Here is a 19,083-nt window from a genome sequence, read left to right on the forward strand (position 1 = left end):
GCGGGGCGCCACTAAGAAGCAGCCAGCTAGCAGAGAGAAACATGGCTGCAGATTCTGTGGAATCCTGCCGGCTGAGCCCGCACTGAGCCCCGGGCTGAGCTCGGGATTTCAGACGGGAAAGGAAGCGGTACAGTTCTATCCCCCACAACAGAAACTCCACCAAGGAAACCAGCGGCCACCATCTTGGAGAGCTGAAGTAACCACCGCCACTCTCTGACAGATTGCAACAATAAAACAGGTGCGTGTTACTCAGCTCATCTCCCATACAGTGGGGAATTCGCATAAAATCTCTCCTAGGCTTTCCGGGAGAGGGATTATCAGAGCGAGCCTGCATAAAGACTCGGGGAAAACTAGAGACTCCTGACCTTCAATTCCCCCTCCCATCAGCGGCGAAAATGAAACCTGTCTTGCCAGCTCTGGGGGAGGGGCAAGCGGAAAAAATCAAAACAATAGAGTGCTGGGGTTCCCAATAGCCACACCTCCACACCCAACAAATGGCAGGCCCAGAGTACAGTTTGAACTGCCGAGAGGCATCACTCAGGGGAAATCTGGTCTAGCGGGAGAAACCAGGACTAACAGGAGAAACCAGGGGACTAGAGGCCAGGCCCTCGCGACCAGGTGGCTGGAGACCACATGCCCCCCGACGACAGCCCACCCGCTGCCCGCGTGACTGGGCGGCTAGAAATCGCCCGCCCACCAGCGACAGCCGGCCAGTTGCCCACGCGACTGGGTGGCTGGAGTCTGCACTCCCCGCCGGCGACCATAGCCCGCAGGCTGCTTGCGCGACTGGGGGGCTGGAGACCGCCCGCCCGCCAGCGACCGAACGCGCGACTGGGCAGCTAGAGATAGCCTGCCAACCAGCTACAGCCCACCCACTGCCCGCGCGACTGGGCGGCTGGAGTCCGCCCGCCCACCGGCGACCAATCGCCCACTGGCTGCCAGCCCGACTGGCAGCTGGAGACCGCCCGCCCGCCGGTAACCAGGAGCTGAAACCAGCCAGAGACAGTCCAGTCCCACCCCCCCATTCAGACACCCCAACAAGGAGCCTGGGGCCCGCCATAGCAGAGAGGTGACGTCACTGGAGCTCGGCCGTCGGAATTCCTTTCCAGTGGAATCCACTTTAGCAGGCATGGTCTACCAACACAAAGGAGAGACAACAGAGATATACAAAACCAAAACAAATCTATAGAAGAGAGCAGAAACACAGCAATCAAATAGAGCTGGAAAGTAACGTGAACATCATGAAAAAACAAGCCAAAAAAGGAGTACAAAAAATGCAGGACAACTTAAATCTACAGGAGAACCTAGAAGCATCAGAAACATGGATAGGGAAACAACTCAAGGCATACCTAACTCAGATGGAAAGGAATATTAGAGAAGACATGAGACAACAAGTCCAAGCAATAAAAGTATATTTTGAAAATGAATTAAACAAACAAATTCAAATAGCAAAGAACGAGCTTTACCAGGAGATAGAGATCTTAAAAAAAAATCAAACAGTAATCCTAGAAATGCAGGAAACTATAAACCAAATTAAAAACTCAAACGAGAATCTTACAAATAGACTAGATCAAGTAGAAGTCAGAACATCAGATAATGAAGACAAAGTTTATCAACATGAAAAGAATATAGTCAACACAGAAAAGATGCTTAAATCCCATAAGCAATCTATTCAAGAGATATGGGATGTCATAAAAAAACCAGATTTGAGAGTCATCAGGATAGAAGAAGGCATAGAGAATCAAACCAAAGGAATGGACAACCTATTAAATGAAATAATTCTAGAAAACTTCCCAGAGATGAAAGATGAAATGGATTGCCAAATCCTAGAAGCCTACAGGACCCCAAACATTCAAAACCGTAATAGACCAACTCCAAGACATATAATTATGAAGAAAGCCAACATACAGAACAAGGAGAGAATATTAAAAGCTACGAGAGAAAGGAGGCAGATTACCTTCAGGGGTAAACCAATTAGGTTAACGACTGATTTTTCATCACAGACTTTGAAAGCAAGAAGATCCTGGAACAATGTATTTCAAACGTTGAAAAATAATGGATTCCAACCAAGAATACTGTATCCAGCAAAATTAAGCTTCAAATTTGACAATGAAATTAAAATATTCCACGATAAACAAAAGCTAAAAGAATTCACAGCCAGAAAACCAGCACTGTAAAGCATTTTGAGCAAAATACTACAAGAAGAGAAATTGAAAAATAGTGCCCAAAACCAACAGCAGGAGGTATCTCAGTAAAGGGGGAGGAAAATAACCAAAAAGTAAAAACTAGCCAAACTAAAATAAATAAATAAATAAACATGACTGGAAGTACAAATCATATTTCAATTGTAACCTTAAATGTTAATGGCCTAAACTCACCAATCAAGAGACATAGGCTAGTAACCTGGATTAAAAAAACAGATCCAACAATATTCTGCCTTCAGGAGACTCATATGATAGGAAAAGACATACACAGGCTGAAGATAAAAGGTTGGGAAAAATCATACCACTCATATGGCCCTCGGAAGCAAGTGGGAGTGGCCATACTCATATCAAATAAAATCAACTTCAAACCTAAGTTAATCAAAAGGAATAAAGAAGGACACTATATACTGTTAAAAGGAACCATCCACCAACAACACATAACAATTATCAATTTGTATGCACCAAACAATGGTGCTGCAACGTTCATAAAACAAACTCTCCTCAAGTTCAAGAGTCAAATAGACTACAACACAATAATTATGGGTGACTTCAACACACCGCTCTCACCATTAGACAGATCTTCCAGACAAAAGCTGAATAAAGAAACTATAAAACTCAATAGCACAATCAATAACCTAGACTTAACCGACATATATAGAATATATCAACCATCATCAAGTGGATACACGTTCTTCTCAGCAGCACATGAATCTTACTCAAAGATAGATCATATATTATGCCATAGGGCAACTCTTAGTAAATATAAAGGCGTGGAGATAATACCATGCACCATATCTGATCATAATGGAATGAAACTGGAAATCAATGATAAAAGAAGGAAGGAAAAATCCTACCTCACATGGAAAATGAACAATATGTTACTGAATGATCAATGGGTTACAGAAGACATAAAGGAGGAGATAAAAAAATTCTTAGAGACAAATGACAATACAGACACAACATACCGGAATCTATGGGACACAATGAAGCAGTTTTAAGAGGAAAATTCATTTCTTGGAGTTCTTTCCTCAAAAAAAGAAAAAACCAACAAATAAATGAACTCACACTACACCTCAAAAACCTAGAAAAGGAAGAGCAAAACAACAGCAAATGTAGTAGAAGACAAGAAATAATTAAAATTAGAGCAGAAATCAACGAAATTGAAGCAAAAAAAAAAAAACATTGAAAAAACTAAAAGTTGGTTCTTTGAAAAAAATAAATAAGATCGACAGGCCCTTAGCCATGCTAACGAAGAGAAGAAGAGAGAGAACTCAAATTACTAACATACGGGATGAAAAAGGCAATATCACAACAGACACTACAGAAATACAGAAGATAATTAGAAAGTATTTTGAAACCCTATATTCCAATAAAATAGAAGATAGTGAAGATATCGATAAATTTCTTATGTCATATGATCTGCCCAGATTGAGTCAGGAAGACACACACAAGTTAAACAGACCAATAACAAAGGAAGAAATAGAAGAAGTCATCAAAAAACTACCAACCAAAAAAAGCCCTGGACTGATGGGTATACAGCGGAGTTCTACAAAACCTTCAAAGAACAATTAATACCAATACTTTTCAAGCTATTTCAAGAAATAGAAAAAGAAGGAGTTCTTCCAAATTCATTCTATGAGGCCAACATCACCCTGATCCCCAAACCAGACAAAGACACTTCAAAGAAAGAAACCTACAGACCAATATCTCTAATGAACTTGGATGCAAAAATTCTAAATAAAATCCTGGCGAATCGAATACAAAAGCATATCAAAAAAATTGTGCATCATGATCAAGTAGGATGCATCCCTGGGATGCAAGGCTGGTTCAATATACGGAAAATATAAATAAATGTAATCCACCACATCAATAGACTTAAAGACAAGAACCATGTGATCATCTCGATAGATGCAGAAAAAGCATTTGACAAAGTACAGCATCCCTTTATGTTCAAAACACTAGAAAAACAAGGAATAACAGGAACTTACCTCAACATGGTAAAATCTATATATGCTAAACCTCAGGCTAGCATCATCCTAAATGAAGAAAAACTGAAGGCATTCCCTCGAAAATCTGGAACAAGACCGGGATGCCCTCTCTCACCACTTCTATTCAATTTAGTTCTTGAAATACTAGCCAGAGCAATTAGACAAAAGAAATTAAAGGCATAAAAATATGAAAAGAAGAAATTAAATTATCACTATTTGCAGATGACATGATAATATATTTAAGAGACCCAAAAGGGTCTACAAAGAAACTGCTAGAGTTAATAAATGAATTCAGCAAAGTGGCAGGATATAAAATCAACACGCATAAATCAAAGGCATTCCTGTATATCAGCAACAAAACTTCTGAAATGGAAATGAGGAAAACCACTCCATTCACAATATCCTCAAAGAAAATAAGATACTTGGGAATCAACCTAACAAAAGAGTTGAAAGATTCATATAATGAAAACTACAGAACCCTAAAGAGAGAGATAGAAGAAGATCTTAGAAGATGGAAAAATGTACCCTGTTCATGGATAGGCAGAACTAACATCATCAAAATGGCGATAGTACCAAAAGTTCTCTACGGGTTTAATGTGATACCAATCAAAATCCCAACGGCATTTCTTGTAGAAATAGATAAAGCAATCATGAAATTCATATGGAAAAACAAAAGACCCAGAATAGCAAAAGCAATTCTAAGCAGGAAGTGTGAATCTGGAGGTTTAGCGATACCAGAGTGCAAACTGTACTACAAAGCAATAGTAACAAAAACAGTGTGGTACTGGTACCAAAACAGGCGGGTAGACCAATGGTACAGAATAGAGGGCACAGAAACCAATCCACCAAAGTACAACTTTCTTATATTTGATAAAGGGGCTAAAAGCATGCAATGGAGGAAGGATAGCATCTTCAACAAATGGTGCTGGGAAAACTGGAAATCCATTTGCAACAAAATGAAATTGAATCCCTTTCTCTCACCATGCACAAAAGTTAACTCAAAATGGATCAAGGAGCTAGATATCAAATCAGAGACACTGCGTCTGATAGAAGAAAAAGTTGGCTACGATCTACATACTGTGGGGTCGGGCTCCAAATTTCTTAATAGGACGCCCATAGCCCAAGAGTTAATAACAAGAATAAATAAATGGGACTTACTTAAACTAAAAAGTTTTTTTCTCAGCAAGAGAAACAATAAGAGAGGTAAATAGGGAGCCTACATCCTGGGAACAAATTTTTACCCCTCACACTTCAGATAGAGCCCTAATATCCTAGAATATACAAAGAACTCAAAAAATTAAACAATAAGATAACAAATAACCCAATCAACAAATGGGCCAAGGACCTGAACAGACACTTCACAGAGGAGGACATACAATCAATCAATAAGTACATGAAAAAATGCTCACCATCTCTAGCAGTCAGAGAAATGCAAAACAAAACCACCCTAAGATACCATCTCACTCCAGAAAGATTGGCAGCCATTATGAAGTCAAACAACAATGAGTGTTGGCGAGGATGTGGGGAAAAGGGTACACTTGTACACTGCTGGTGGGACTGCAAATTGGTGAGGCCAATTTGGAAAGCAGTATGGAGATTCCTGGGAAAGCTGGGAATGGATCCACCATTTGACCCAGCTATCGCCCTTCTCGGACTATTCCCTGAGGATCTTAAAAGAGCGTACTATAGGGATACTGCCACATCAATGATCATAGCGGCACAATTCACAATTGCTAGACTGTAGAACCAACCTAGATGCCCTTCAATAGATGAATGGATAAAAAAAAATGTGGCATCTATACACAATGGAGTATTACGGAGCACTAAAAAATGACAAAATCATAGAATTTGCAGGGAAATGGATGGCATTAGAACAGATTATGCTAAGCAAAGCTAGCTAATCCTTAAAAAACAAATGCCAAATGTCTTCTTTGATATAATGAGAGCAACTAAGAACAGAACAGGGAGGAAGAGCATGAGGAAAAGATTAACATTAAACAAAGATGAGTGGGGGGAGAGAAAGGGAGTGGGAAGGGAAAGTATATGGAAATGGTAGAGACCCTCAATGTTACACAAAATTGCATATAAGAGGTTGTGAGTGGAAAGTGTGGGTAGAAACAAGGGAGAGAATTGAACAACAGCAGATGAGGTAGAGAGGGAAGATGGGAGGGGAGGGGTGGAGGTATAGTAGGGGATAGGAAAGGTAGCAGAATACAACAGTCACTAATATGCTATTATGTAAATACGTGAGTGTGTAACCGATGTGATTCTGCAATTTATATTTGGGGTAAAAATGAGAGTTCATAACCCAATTGAGTCAAATGTATGAAAGATGATATATCATGAGCTTTGTAATGTTTTGAACAACCAATAAAAATAAATAAATAAATAAATAAAATTTCCTCAAGAATTGTAAAAAAAAAAAAAAAAGTTTTACTGGAACACAGCCACACTACCACACTAATTCATTAGGTTTCAACTGTGATTATTTTTATACTACAACATCAGAGTTGAGTAACTGTGACAGAGACCAATCTGAAGTATTTGTGATCTGCCCTTTACAGAAGCCTGTCAACACTGGGAACAAACAGCTGCACATGCGTGACAGTGAATCCCTACTGCCTTCAACTCCCTTCAAATTACTGGAAAGCTTCTGGTCTGAGCCTCAGTAGGCCCTGAGACCACAGTGCAGCCATCCTATCCCATCGTACCTTTTTCAAGTATTAAACTCTGAGTCTTGACATGATAAAAACAAGAGATTACAGTCAAGTATTTTTCTTAATTGCCAGGGATTTTTCTTGATTTTTTTTTCAAGTATTTTTCTTAATTTCTCAGGGATTTAATAAATAAATAAATTTAGGGAAAACTATCTAGAAATAAAGCGCTAAGTCATTGAAAGAAAATAATATTTTATTAAGTTTAGGAACTTTTTTGAAGAGCTTAGATGGCTACTTACCAGTTAGTGAAAGCACTGCAGTCTTTGCTAACCCTGAGACAGAGGGTGCATATGCTGCTGTGGAACTCTTACTGGAAAAGAACATGATTCCATTAAAATACAGGAATATGCTTCTCAGCCTTGGATCCCTACACTTCAGCTATTAATCTTGTTTTGTAAATCCTTTCCTCTACTACTTATAAAATATGCTTTCTGCTTTTATTTCTCATTTGTTTCAAATTCCATGCCTTAAGACACTTAGTCTATAAATTAAAGGCATTTCCTTAAACTTTCATTTCATCAGAACCAGTTTTTCTTTTGATGTTCAGGAAACCCAGGTAAGATGGGTAAAATTTTCCTGAAAATTACTTTTCTTTAGTCATAATCTCTCCTCTCCATGCATCCTAACGTTGCCCTATTGACTAGGAACTCTAGTTGGATCTACTTCCCCAAACTACAGTTGAAACTCTGGAATGTTATCTTTAATAAAAGAAAAATATGTTTTTTTCTGTATCATGTTATTTATCTTGAGACATGAATGCTTTTAAAGACGTTTATATTTTCTTAAGATTACTATGCTTAAAGCATGGCAATTTAATTTGTGCTACTTCTCTCCTAATCTTAACTGTAATTTTGTCTCTTCGACTGAAAAAATGAAACCAGACATTTACCTATTGTCAGAACTCTTTTGTGACCACTTTCCTATAGCAACATTCCAGTGGCTTCTTTATATGTAGGAAAATAGCATTAACAGCAAATGGGTGTCCACACCCACTTAGCACTGAGGCTAAGTGCGCCATCCAAAATGGCTCATGAGATAGTGCCACCCTCTCATAAATACATGGATTCCATGATGTTCTTATTCAGTGTCCTGCCAATATTCTTCCTCAAATGTCAAGATACCTATGTTTATGCAAATTGGGACACTTCCTTTTTTTTTTTTGGCAGTACTAAGGATTGAACTCAGGGCCCCTGAGCATGACAGCCAAGTGCTCTGCTACTAAGCGATATCCACAGCCCCAATTTTAAATGTAATAATCTTTATAAATGAGAATACTTTACAGTCTTACTAAAAAAAACCCACAAGATTAATTCTGAGTTTTATAATAATGTAAATGTTTCACATAAATATATACATGTGACTATAAAATCAAAAGTTAAAAATGAATAGCTAACAGGTCATACCTAGCACTTTTCTCTAAGTTGCCATATTTTGCATGAAAAGCTTGATTATTAAAAGACTGGCTTCGAATCAATTTGGATTTCTTGATTTCTTTGCCTAGAGTAATAAGCAGAAAAAAGGAAAATGCAATTGTTCAGTCCAGCCTAGTTGCCCTCCCCCATTTCCTCCCCAAGCCCACCATTTTCAGTAAAACACAATTGGACTGAGTGTTCTTCCTAGTTTGATCTGAATAGAGAAGAATCTCTTACCCACACTACCACTAAGAACCACCAAATGATTAACAGTAAAAGGCAAAGATGTTTCAGGATAACATAGCTCATTTAGCAGTAAATTTTTCAAAAAAGACATAAAAAAGTCACTTCTTACTTGTTGATGGGGTGCTAGAAGAGGGTCCAGGAACAGAGATGGGAATGCTCTTGGGCAGACTTTGCGTCAGTGTCTTAGTGTCTCTGCCTAAAACAAACTCTGTTTTAAGCTTTATAATTTCCTCTAGTCCTTATGAATCTCCACAAATGTAAAATACAGAAAATAGGAATTACTAACCCTAGTTAAGCAGCATTCTTTTCCAAATATTCTTATTTTATATATATCTCCATGTTTTCTTTGCTATTCAGTGACTAATTTCACAATCTCACAGCTTTTAACCCCGCCCCAAACTTTCCTCTGGAAGGATCTGAATCTTACACTGGCTGCTGCCATTTATTCATGTATCCCCAGCCTCTGTGCTACACCAAGCAAACGATTTTCACAAACAACTTACGTTTCTTATCAAAGATCTTGTCACTCAGGGGCCTTCCATCATTCTGTTGCTTCTCCTTCTCTAATTGCTCCTGTTAGGAGAACAGAATCTCCATGTTAAAGGAAAAGCTGAAACAGAGTTAGGAAGTCATTCTGGTAAGAATTAAGCTTCTGAAATACAATTAGTTTGGAAAACTGTCTTTAAAAAGTGGGGTTTTTCCATATTTGTGTCTAAAGAATTTGCTGTCCTTTCAAATTTGTGCTCTTTTACAAATCTACAGTTTTGGGTTTACCCAGATTAAAAAAAAAAAAAAAACAACCCTGAGTTTTGCATCACTGTTATAATGAGCCTTTATTTTCTAGAAGATATTTACTGATACTCATAAGCAAAACATATTACTAGTGGCTATTTCAATTTCTTCCTTTTTTTCAAAACAAAAAGAACAATCTCCATTTAGCTATTTCAATTTCTAATTGGTAAATGGCAAAATAATATTCTTCTTTAAAAAGGTTGAGAGGAAAGAAAATGGTCTCTACAGAATTTTTCAGAAAATAGAGGAGGCAGGAATACTACCCATCTTGTTTTATAAGGCTAGAATAATTCTAACACCAAATATAACCCAAAAAGTTTTAAAAAATAAAATTATAAACCTGTATCACTAGGAAATCCATTAATATAGATGTAAAATTCCTTAATAAAAACATTAGCCAAAATAGAGAAAGGAAAGGATAACATGTCATCGCCAAGTAGGTTTTGCCCCCAACACAAAATTGTTTGCTATTTGAAAAATCAGTGTAATTCAATATATTAACAGAATAAAAGAGGAAAAAACTGATAAATTGGATTTTATAAAAATTAAAAATTTATGTTCTTCAAAAGAATATACTGTTAAGTAAATGAAAAGATAAACCACAGACTCCAAGAAAATATTTATAATATATATAATATGTAACTAACGAGTTGTATTTATAATGCACAAAGAAGTCTGACATCTCAATAATAATAAGAAACCATCCACTTTAAATTTTGAAATCAAATTTCATCAAGAGGCCAATAAATAAAAAGGATAGATGCTCGAAATCTTTAGGCACCAGGTATATACAATTTAAAACCATAATGAGATACCATTACATACCCACTAGTACAGCTACAGAAGCTTTATTGTAATATCCCCAAACTAGAAGTAACCCAAATATCTGTTAAAATGTAAATATATAAGCATATGCATAATATAGAATACTACCCCAAAATAAAGAGGAATGACTTATTGATACATATAATATGGATGAATCTGAAAAATCATTACACTGATAGAAAGAAGAATGACAAATGATTCAGTTTATATAAATTCTAGAAAATGTAACTATATAGTGACAGAAACTAGATCAGTGGATTCTAGGGACTGGAAGAGATGATTCGAATTACCAAGAGGCATCTGAAAACATGGGAGAATGAAAATGCTTGGTACTTTGATGGTGGTAATGGGGTCAAGGTTAGGTCCACATGTTAAAACTCATCGAACTATGTATTTTAAATATACGCAGTTAATTTTATGTCAGTTTTACTGCTATATAGTAGTTTGATTTTTTTAAGGCTCTCAAATGTAGTGGTTTTTTTTTTTCCAGTTCATGAAAGAATAGATTTCAGAAAACCAAGACCCTTCTTAAGACACTAGGAAGCAAAGAAGTAATATGATAAAAGAAATTATTTTTAAGTTTAATAAGAAAGCACCGTTAACACTTCTCAAAAAAGAGCACGTGTGTATGTGTGTTAAAAACAAAAAAGCATACCATTTCCAAAAGAAGTAGTTCTTCTCTTTCCTTCTCTTGATCCAACAAATCTTTTTCATAAAACTTTTTCTGAAACTGTAACAACATGGCCAACATTCATGGTGACTTTGCGCCTGTGTTTAAACCTTTCTTTCCATATAAGGTAAAGAGAGTTCACTTACAGCATCCATAGACATTTCCATTCTGTCCAACTCTAGTACAGTCTGGAAAGGAAGTTTTTAAAATTATTCAATAGTAACTAAACTCAAGCAATCAACCATTTCTCAGAGACTCCTTTCCCAGGAGGTTCAATGGGAAGACTACCACACTGCAGGAGAGCTGAAGAGAAAACTCTGTAGTTCTACCCAGTTCTACAGTTTCAATCAACCTCTGTGTATTAGCGCCAGGATCCACTTTAACTTTCTGAAGTGTTTAACATTAAGAGGGGCAAGTCTAGAGGCTTTAAACACTAAGTTCAATTTAATTAATTCCTAACTCCCAGTGCCAATCTTTTCTGAACTTTAAGAAATAGAACACATTTTTTGAAATATTAAAAAGTTTCTTAGCTAAATATACATGGAGCAAGCTCTCAGTTAGATTAAAATCCTTAGGTCCTTTCCACAGAGATTGTTTATCATTTCAGTAGTCTTACCAATAGAAAAGGCTTTGCTCTGAAAGTTCTTTCTTAAATTTGGGATATCTTTCAGAATACACCAGTCTGAAAACATAATTCTAATCACCAGTCTGAAAACATAATTCTAATCAAATAATGGTCAATCTAATCCATGGTTCTATTTCTGACAGAGAACAGTTCTCCTAAAATTTATTCTACAAAAGTAACCCTAATGACCAAAGTAAATTTATACATTCATAAACTTAAAGCTAACTATTGTTAACATATAAGATTTATTTGATACTCTATTTGATCAAATTTATAAAAAATGTATGTTTCATGACATGAAATATCCCTTTTAGTTACAGTAAGCTATTCCATTTTTATACCCAAGCTTGGTGCAGCTCCCTCAGTTTCCCAAATTAATAATACCTCAGTTTGATCAGTGTTAACTACAGAATGTCATCAGACAGATTAACCTCATTATGAAAAATATGCTTAAAATAAAAGCTACACTCCAGAATAATCCATTGTGGATTAACAATCCACTAATTTAATTACATTATTATTGTACCTACTTTTGGAGGTAGCTTATAACATCTCTTTTTTTTGCCAGGTTCAAAATATTTTGTACATATTGATAGGATCTGTTGTTATATATTCATTCATGCATATAATATAGCAATATAATATGGCCAATATCACTCCCCAGCATTTCCTCCCTCCCTGCTTCCTATCATAGTCTCTTTCCTCTACTGATCTCCCTTTGATTTTTAGGAGATCCACCCCACCTTATAATATCTCTTGAATTAATAACTTCTTTTGAAAAGTAACTCTCTCACGTTTATTATTTTGACAAGTTAAAATAATTATACTTAAATAGTAAAGACAGACATGTCTGGCAGAACCAAATGTGCATGCATGTGTGTGTTTAAATCTAGCTGCATGTCTAACTTCGGGTGTTTATGGTTATTTCTACTGAGGAAAGAGGAATTCACATTTCAGTAAATTATTCTACTAATTAATAACTGAGTTATCAAATCACTTTATTAAAAAGTTCCTTATGACAACTGGCAACAATCTTTAGAATAAAAGGGGGAAAAATCAGAGGATTTTCTTTTTTTCTTATCAATGATGCTAATCTATTTAAAACATTAACAAATTAATTTCTCACACAAAAAATAAATGCACAAAAACTGTTCTAAAGGTCACATTCAGCTTCATAAAAGTAACTACTTTAAATCAATTTGATCTTATAACAGATAAAAGTCATAACTCTCATTTCAAGAGTTTCCAGTTATATATTCAGCAAAAAGGTTTTGAAAACTACAAAGTATTTTAGGGTTTGAGCCTACTAACCCAAATACTAATATTGTTTTAGTTTTCCAATATTCCCAAACAATCCATATAATAAGACCTCATACTGAAACAAAACAACACAAAACAAAAATAATAAATGTCACACTATTTTAAAAGAAATATGGTTGAGGGGTCAATACCAGCCCTTGGTTCAAGTCTTGGCTCTGCCACTTACTAACACCATCTGCAGCAGATGCAGAATTTCCAGATCAAGGACTTTTGTAAAGTCAAGCTATCCACTGAAGTAATCTGGAGGCCCTTCCAAGTCTGTTTCTATAAGATGTGACTTTCTTAATTTTACCAAATTTTACTGGAATATAATCACTTATAAGAAAAATCTATAAGCTCCTCTGGAGCTTATACACTATAAATAAAAGCACAATATCTCACAGCCCTTCAGAAGGAACTCTCATATCCAGTTGTGTAGCACACACCAATCAAATCAAATCATTTACTACTTTAGCAAGGATATAAATATCATAACATACTGCTCTCCTGTCAAGCTAAAGTAGTAAAACTACACTTAATACTGTGTGAATGCAAGAAACAAAGACTGTGGCAAAAGGAATACTCACTCTCTTCACAATAGCCAGGACATCTTTGTCTTTTTCCTGGCACAGCAGTTTTCGCACACACATTTCTAGCTGCTGAAGTAGATGCTTATCTGCAGGAATCTTCAGAGTTGACTTGACTTTGGGTAACAGATAGCAAAGTTTCATTCTGTAATAAATTAATATTTATAATGAATGGTTCAATGAAGAATAATAGTAACACAGAACAAAGAAAATCCAAGTTTGAGATAGCCTGAGAATTCATTTATTCATGCAATAAATGTTTATGAAGTGTGTTTTATGTGTCTGAAATTCATTATTCTGATACTGAGATATGAAAAGGAATAAAACCAATAATATTCTTTCCTCTTGGGGAATTCACATCCCAGTATGGGGATACGGAAGAGAGAATAAACAAATGTGCACAATTTTTTCTGATAGTTGTTTAAGTGCTACAGAGAAACCAATGAGGGAAACAAGAGGAGGAGGGTTGGTTCAACTTTAAAGCAGGTGGTGAGAGAGGGGATCAATAAGATTTCGCTGGAGACATGGCATTTAACCAAAGACTTAAAAAGTAGCAGAATATGAGCCATGCAAGTATCTGGAGAAGAGCATAACAGGGACCTTGCCTCTGGTGTTGCCCCAAATTACTAAGCGGTCCACCTGAGCAAACTGGCTTTGTGTAGAAACAGTCAAAGAGAGATTAGCGGGAGACCTCACAGCAGTGACAAGAGGCCAGCTTGTGGCTCTGCAGTAAGAAATGTCATATCATCTGGCTGCTGTTTTGAGATTAGACTGTAGGTGGTAAAGGAGAAAAGATAAACCAGAGGCCTTTGTAAGAGCTACTGGTCTAATGCACCAGACAGGCAGCAGCAGAGGGGTTAGAAGTAGCTGGATTCTATATATATTTTGCAAGCAGCGGGATATGCTGAGATACTTCACATAGAAAAAAAAAAAAAAGGGAGTTAAAATTTTGACCTGAGCAAGTAAAAAGATGAACCGGCTATTTACTGAGATGAAAAAGACTGCAGAAGGAGCAAAGCAAGTAAGGAAGATCAGGACTGAATTCTGGACAGATTCAATCTGAGGAGCCTATTAGATATGCAATGGAAATGCCACATGGGCTGTTGTCCAAGTAGAAGTCCTTGCAGGAGATAAAGTCATACATCCTCAGCAGGTGATAGTCACACCCAGAGATCTGAGAGATTACCAAGGTGCTAAGTGCTGTGAGAGAAAAGAGAGATGAAAGGAAGCACACCCAGTCTAGACTAGGTTTACAAGAAAGACACAGGAGGCTGAAGAATGCTGAGGAGGAAGAGGTAACCTGGGAAGAACGCCTTCCCAGGAGGAGATGGCTCAGAGGAAACCCTCTGCTTTGCAGAACTCCATCTCCTCAGCCAGAGCCGGTCTGGGGCAGGGATGCTAGGCCACTGTCTCTCTTATAGCTGCTGGATTCACTCATTCATCTGTAAATGAATTTATTTCTACTGCAAGCTTTGAGACAGCTAAACCTCATTTTGAGAGTTTCTAGGATGCTTTCTCAGCAGAATCTTCAGTTGAGAAGTCTTCAGATATGACAAAATTTTCTGTTCATGCACTCAAAAAAGGTAAAGTAGGTCTTTCTCTAGCATGTTCAGCATGGCAGCAATACTAATCTGTGACAAGTTTATTTAAACCCATAATTTGTTTAGCAAATCCAAGAGATAAAAGAAAAAAATCACATTATATTCCCCAGATTTGTAGACTCTAAAATTATTGACACCTCACTCAGCACTCATCACGGATGCTGGTGACACAACCAAGGAGTCCCAGGGCCCCAGGAGAAGGCATTTCATTTCTGGCAGCTGAGGAGAGGCTTCTTTGAATACCAACAGGGTTTTCCTAGCCTTAATATTATCTAAACTCAGTTAATTTAGGTAAACATTTAAACATTCACTTATGGAAGGATAAAAACACTCAATAGTCTATGCATGCTTTATTTTTTCCCAAGGAATGTCTAGAAACATATTCAGCAGAAGCTACGAAAGGCGCAGTAATGGTTATCTCTGTAAGAATCCTGGGCCCATAAGTTTATCAAATTCTTGAGATTAAGAACCACACATTTCTGGTAAGCAAAGTTCTTTGTGTAAATTATTAAAATTCCTAATTCCTTCCTATGAATTAGGTACTCAGGAAATCCATGCACAAAGATGTCTTCTAACTTGCCCAAAGATACCCAGCCAGTATAGAGGGGCAATCTCAGCTCAGGCATGTGGCTCCAGAAACAATCCTCCTAACCTACACAATCCTGCCACTCTGGGCTGTGATAGCCTTCATTCTATCTGCACATCTCTACAGCACTGGGTAAAGGCTTTGGTACCCAAAAGTCAGGTAACTGGACCCATCTTTGGCTGACAGCTGCCCAGGCAGAAGAGTGAGGACCAAGACAAATTCCTATGCAATGATCTCCTACTTCCCCAAATTGATGGAGTGATATTTGATTAAGCACTTGATTTCTGAACTGGCAGATGGCTCTTAAGAGTCTGCACTGCTGTTAGTCACACTGACCAAAGTACAGATGATTCATTTTCTTTTGAATTATTTTTGTCAACTGCTTTTATAAGTGATGATTTATCACATGGAAAGTTGGTTTTCTAACTCAAAAAACACATATGAAATATTTAGAAATTAATCTAACAAAAAAGAGGTGATAGATTTACAATGCAAATTATAGAACACTGAAAAAAAATTGAAGATGACTTCAGAAGATGGAAACACCCCCTAACATTCTTGGACAGGCAGAATTAATATCATCAAATGGCTATGTTACCAAAAGCAATATATGGATTCAATGCAATTTCCATCAAAATACCAATGATATTCTTCACAGAACTAAAAAAGAGTCCTAAAATTTATTTGGAAGAATAAAAGACTCAAAATAGCCAAAGCAAAAAGAGCAATACAGGAGGCATCAAAATATCTGATCTCAAATTATACTACATAGCCATAGTAACAAAACCAGCATGGCATTGGCATCAAAACAGACACAAAGACCACTGAAATAGTACAGAAAACACAAAGGCAAACCCACACACATAGAGCCATCTGATACTTGACTATGGTGCCAAAACTATATGTTGGAGAAAAGACACCTTTTTAACTAATGGTGCTGGCAAAACTATATCCATATGTAGAAGAAGAACTTTGATCCTTATCTCTCACCTTGCACAAAAATCAACAAAATGGATTAAAGACTCACAATTGTTAGAAGAAAACATGAGGTCAATACTCCATTGCTTTGGTACAAGCACCAACTTCTTTAATAAGACCCCTAAGCTTAAGAAATAAAACCAAGCATCAATAAGTAGGAAGGCTGTATATAAAAAGCTTCTGAACAGCACAGGAAATAGAACGTGAAGAGAGAGCCTACAGAAAGGGAATGGCAACCTACCTTACATTTGCTACTGGATCATGTGTCAGTTCAATAGCAGGCAGAAAGAAATATTTACAGAAAAATGATTTGGAAAAGATTTCTATGATAAATTCACAGGTGTCCAAAAATCGAAGCCTATTCCAGTAACTTTTTCCTTGACCAAGTTCTAAAACAACAAAAAAAAGTAAGTTAATTTTTCCTACATGAAATTATGCATGACAATATTAAACACACAAAATCTGGGACAAGTTTATTTAAACCCGTAATTTGTTTAGCAAATCCAAGAGATAAAAGAAAAAATATCACATTATATTCCCCAGATTTGTAGATTCCAAAATTATTGACAACTCAAAAATCAGCAAAATGTTTTATTAATATTGTATAAAGACCAGGTCTACTATTTTTTGATCATTCACTATATCCTAAGTACTTAACACAAGATATCTCATCTAACCCTGAAAAACAATCCAATGGGATGCACATACTTACCCCTCCTAAAATATAAGAATGTTAGTGCTAGCTAACATTCAGAGAGGCTAAAATCTGCCAGAATTAAATACAGGATTATATAACTTCAAATCTTTTAATAATCAAATAACATATTCTTATTTCCTTAAACATGCTTTGAGAAGATCAAGTTCTACTTTTTGCATAAATGTTCAGAAGAAAAGTTCTTAATATTAAAACCAAATAGAATCTTCTTGAAAACTAAAACATTCTGAATGAAAAATGAAAACTGAGTTACAACAGGTCTCAAGAAGAAAGATCAAAGAGTACTGAAAATAATTTTTCTCAAATGGAATTTTATAAAAGTACTCTATTTTTTTTTGAAAAGTAGCAATGCTTAAAATGGCAAGTTCCAATAACTAGAAAATCTCATTACTGTTCAATAAGTAAGAGTCAAATATTCAATGAATAGCAAATTCACTAAGTATTTATAGGTATGTGCCATTATTTTTAGAATTAACACTTTAACTAAAGGTTTATGCCTTCAGTTTAGCCCTTAACAAATTAAAATGAATTTGCATTTGTTATATGACTTAGTTTTTTAAGACAGTAAAACCATCTAAACTCACTAGATTCATACTTATTCAAGGGGAAAAATATTTTCTACTAATTCTACTAATATTGAAAACAAATTACAAAATAAGTGATTAGGTTAATAAATATTTTATTCATATTTTAGTACCAAATAATGTTTCATCAAGGAAGGAACAAGGATTTCAACATAAATTTACATATTTTGACTTCTTAAGTGTTGAAATTCACAAGAAGGCTCCAAGTAGTTACTATTTTCATTCATCACAGATCTGATCCTGCCATAAAGATTTCCAAAATAAACACAAATTAATCGACAAAACTAAAATGAATGCACATACTAGACAATTACCAACATCTGCCTGTTGGTGAAACAATATTTAACACAATTCATATTTAATTAAAGCCCATTGGTTTGGTTACTTTCTGTTTTTTGTTTTCAAAATAAGTGACAATCATCACTTACGTTCAATTAATTTTTGAATGACCTCATGTCTCTGTTCTTGTTTACGGTTATATCGTAGAAAAACACATAGAGTTCGTGAAGCTGCCTTTTGGACAGGTAAGACATTCTTAAAGAAATAAATAAGAAATATAATTACACTATAACCTAATATATTTTCTTAATAACTTGCCCCCACCAAATCAATTTTTAGTAGCTAAAAGAGGAGTCTTCACCCACTTTTCAAATCACTGAATTTACATCCTTCTAGAAGAGTCTTCATAATTTAATTTTAAAATCACTCAGGTAAATCAACTAATACAACACAGTGCAAAGTTATGGTAACACAGTCACGTTCAATCATCTAAGTTTGACTCTCATTTCCTTGTTACATCATCTTAGATGACATGTTCCTCAGATATGGCTCAGTCCCCCATTTCCTGGATTCTGTCACTCATTCATTCAACAAACATTTGCTAAAACATTTGTCAGATATATCACCCAAAATGCCCCAGTCATTCTAAAATAAAAAGGTAGAGACCCCATGGTCGGGTCCACTCTTCCATCTTTCTGGTTCTTCAACCTCAGCATCATTCACTACTATCTCTGGCCCATGGGACAAAGCTTAAAATCCAAAGGACCCATGTCAATCACTCTTACCAGTATTCCAACACCTCTATCCTTTGAATTCCTTCTCACATCACTGAAGAGAACCTTAACTCTAAATGAATTCAATCACTTATTTAGCGGGTTTTGTTCAAACCACGTATTAGAGAAAAATCTCTCGACCAGATATAAATTCAAAATCACCATCCTGAATTATACATAAAATATCACAATATTCAATGAT

The 19,083-nt window shown here is 36.1% G+C and overlaps 1 protein-coding gene across 2 annotated transcripts in view; it reads right to left on the reverse strand.

Moving 5' to 3' along the window:
- Ppp4r4 (protein phosphatase 4 regulatory subunit 4) overlaps positions 1-19,083 on the reverse strand; it is a 116,663-nt gene that overhangs the window by 13,319 nt on the left and 84,261 nt on the right. The window contains exons 15-23 of one of the 2 annotated variants that reach the window (XM_076847994.2): positions 18,258-18,363; positions 16,772-16,919; positions 13,366-13,510; positions 11,001-11,042; positions 10,840-10,914; positions 9,071-9,140; positions 8,677-8,763; positions 8,313-8,406; positions 7,149-7,219 (exon numbers count right to left, since the gene is read on the reverse strand). In XM_076847994.2, coding sequence (XP_076704109.1) covers positions 7,149-7,219; positions 8,313-8,406; positions 8,677-8,763; positions 9,071-9,140; positions 10,840-10,914; positions 11,001-11,042; positions 13,366-13,510; positions 16,772-16,919; positions 18,258-18,363 — 838 coding nt within the window. The remainder of the gene's footprint in view (positions 1-7,148; positions 7,220-8,312; positions 8,407-8,676; positions 8,764-9,070; positions 9,141-10,839; positions 10,915-11,000; positions 11,043-13,365; positions 13,511-16,771; positions 16,920-18,257; positions 18,364-19,083) is intronic. The other variant, XM_076847995.2, reaches the window with a different exon arrangement.

Source organism: Callospermophilus lateralis, chromosome 3, assembly GCF_048772815.1.
Source record: "Callospermophilus lateralis isolate mCalLat2 chromosome 3, mCalLat2.hap1, whole genome shotgun sequence".
Lineage (NCBI taxonomy): Eukaryota > Metazoa > Chordata > Mammalia > Rodentia > Sciuridae > Callospermophilus > Callospermophilus lateralis.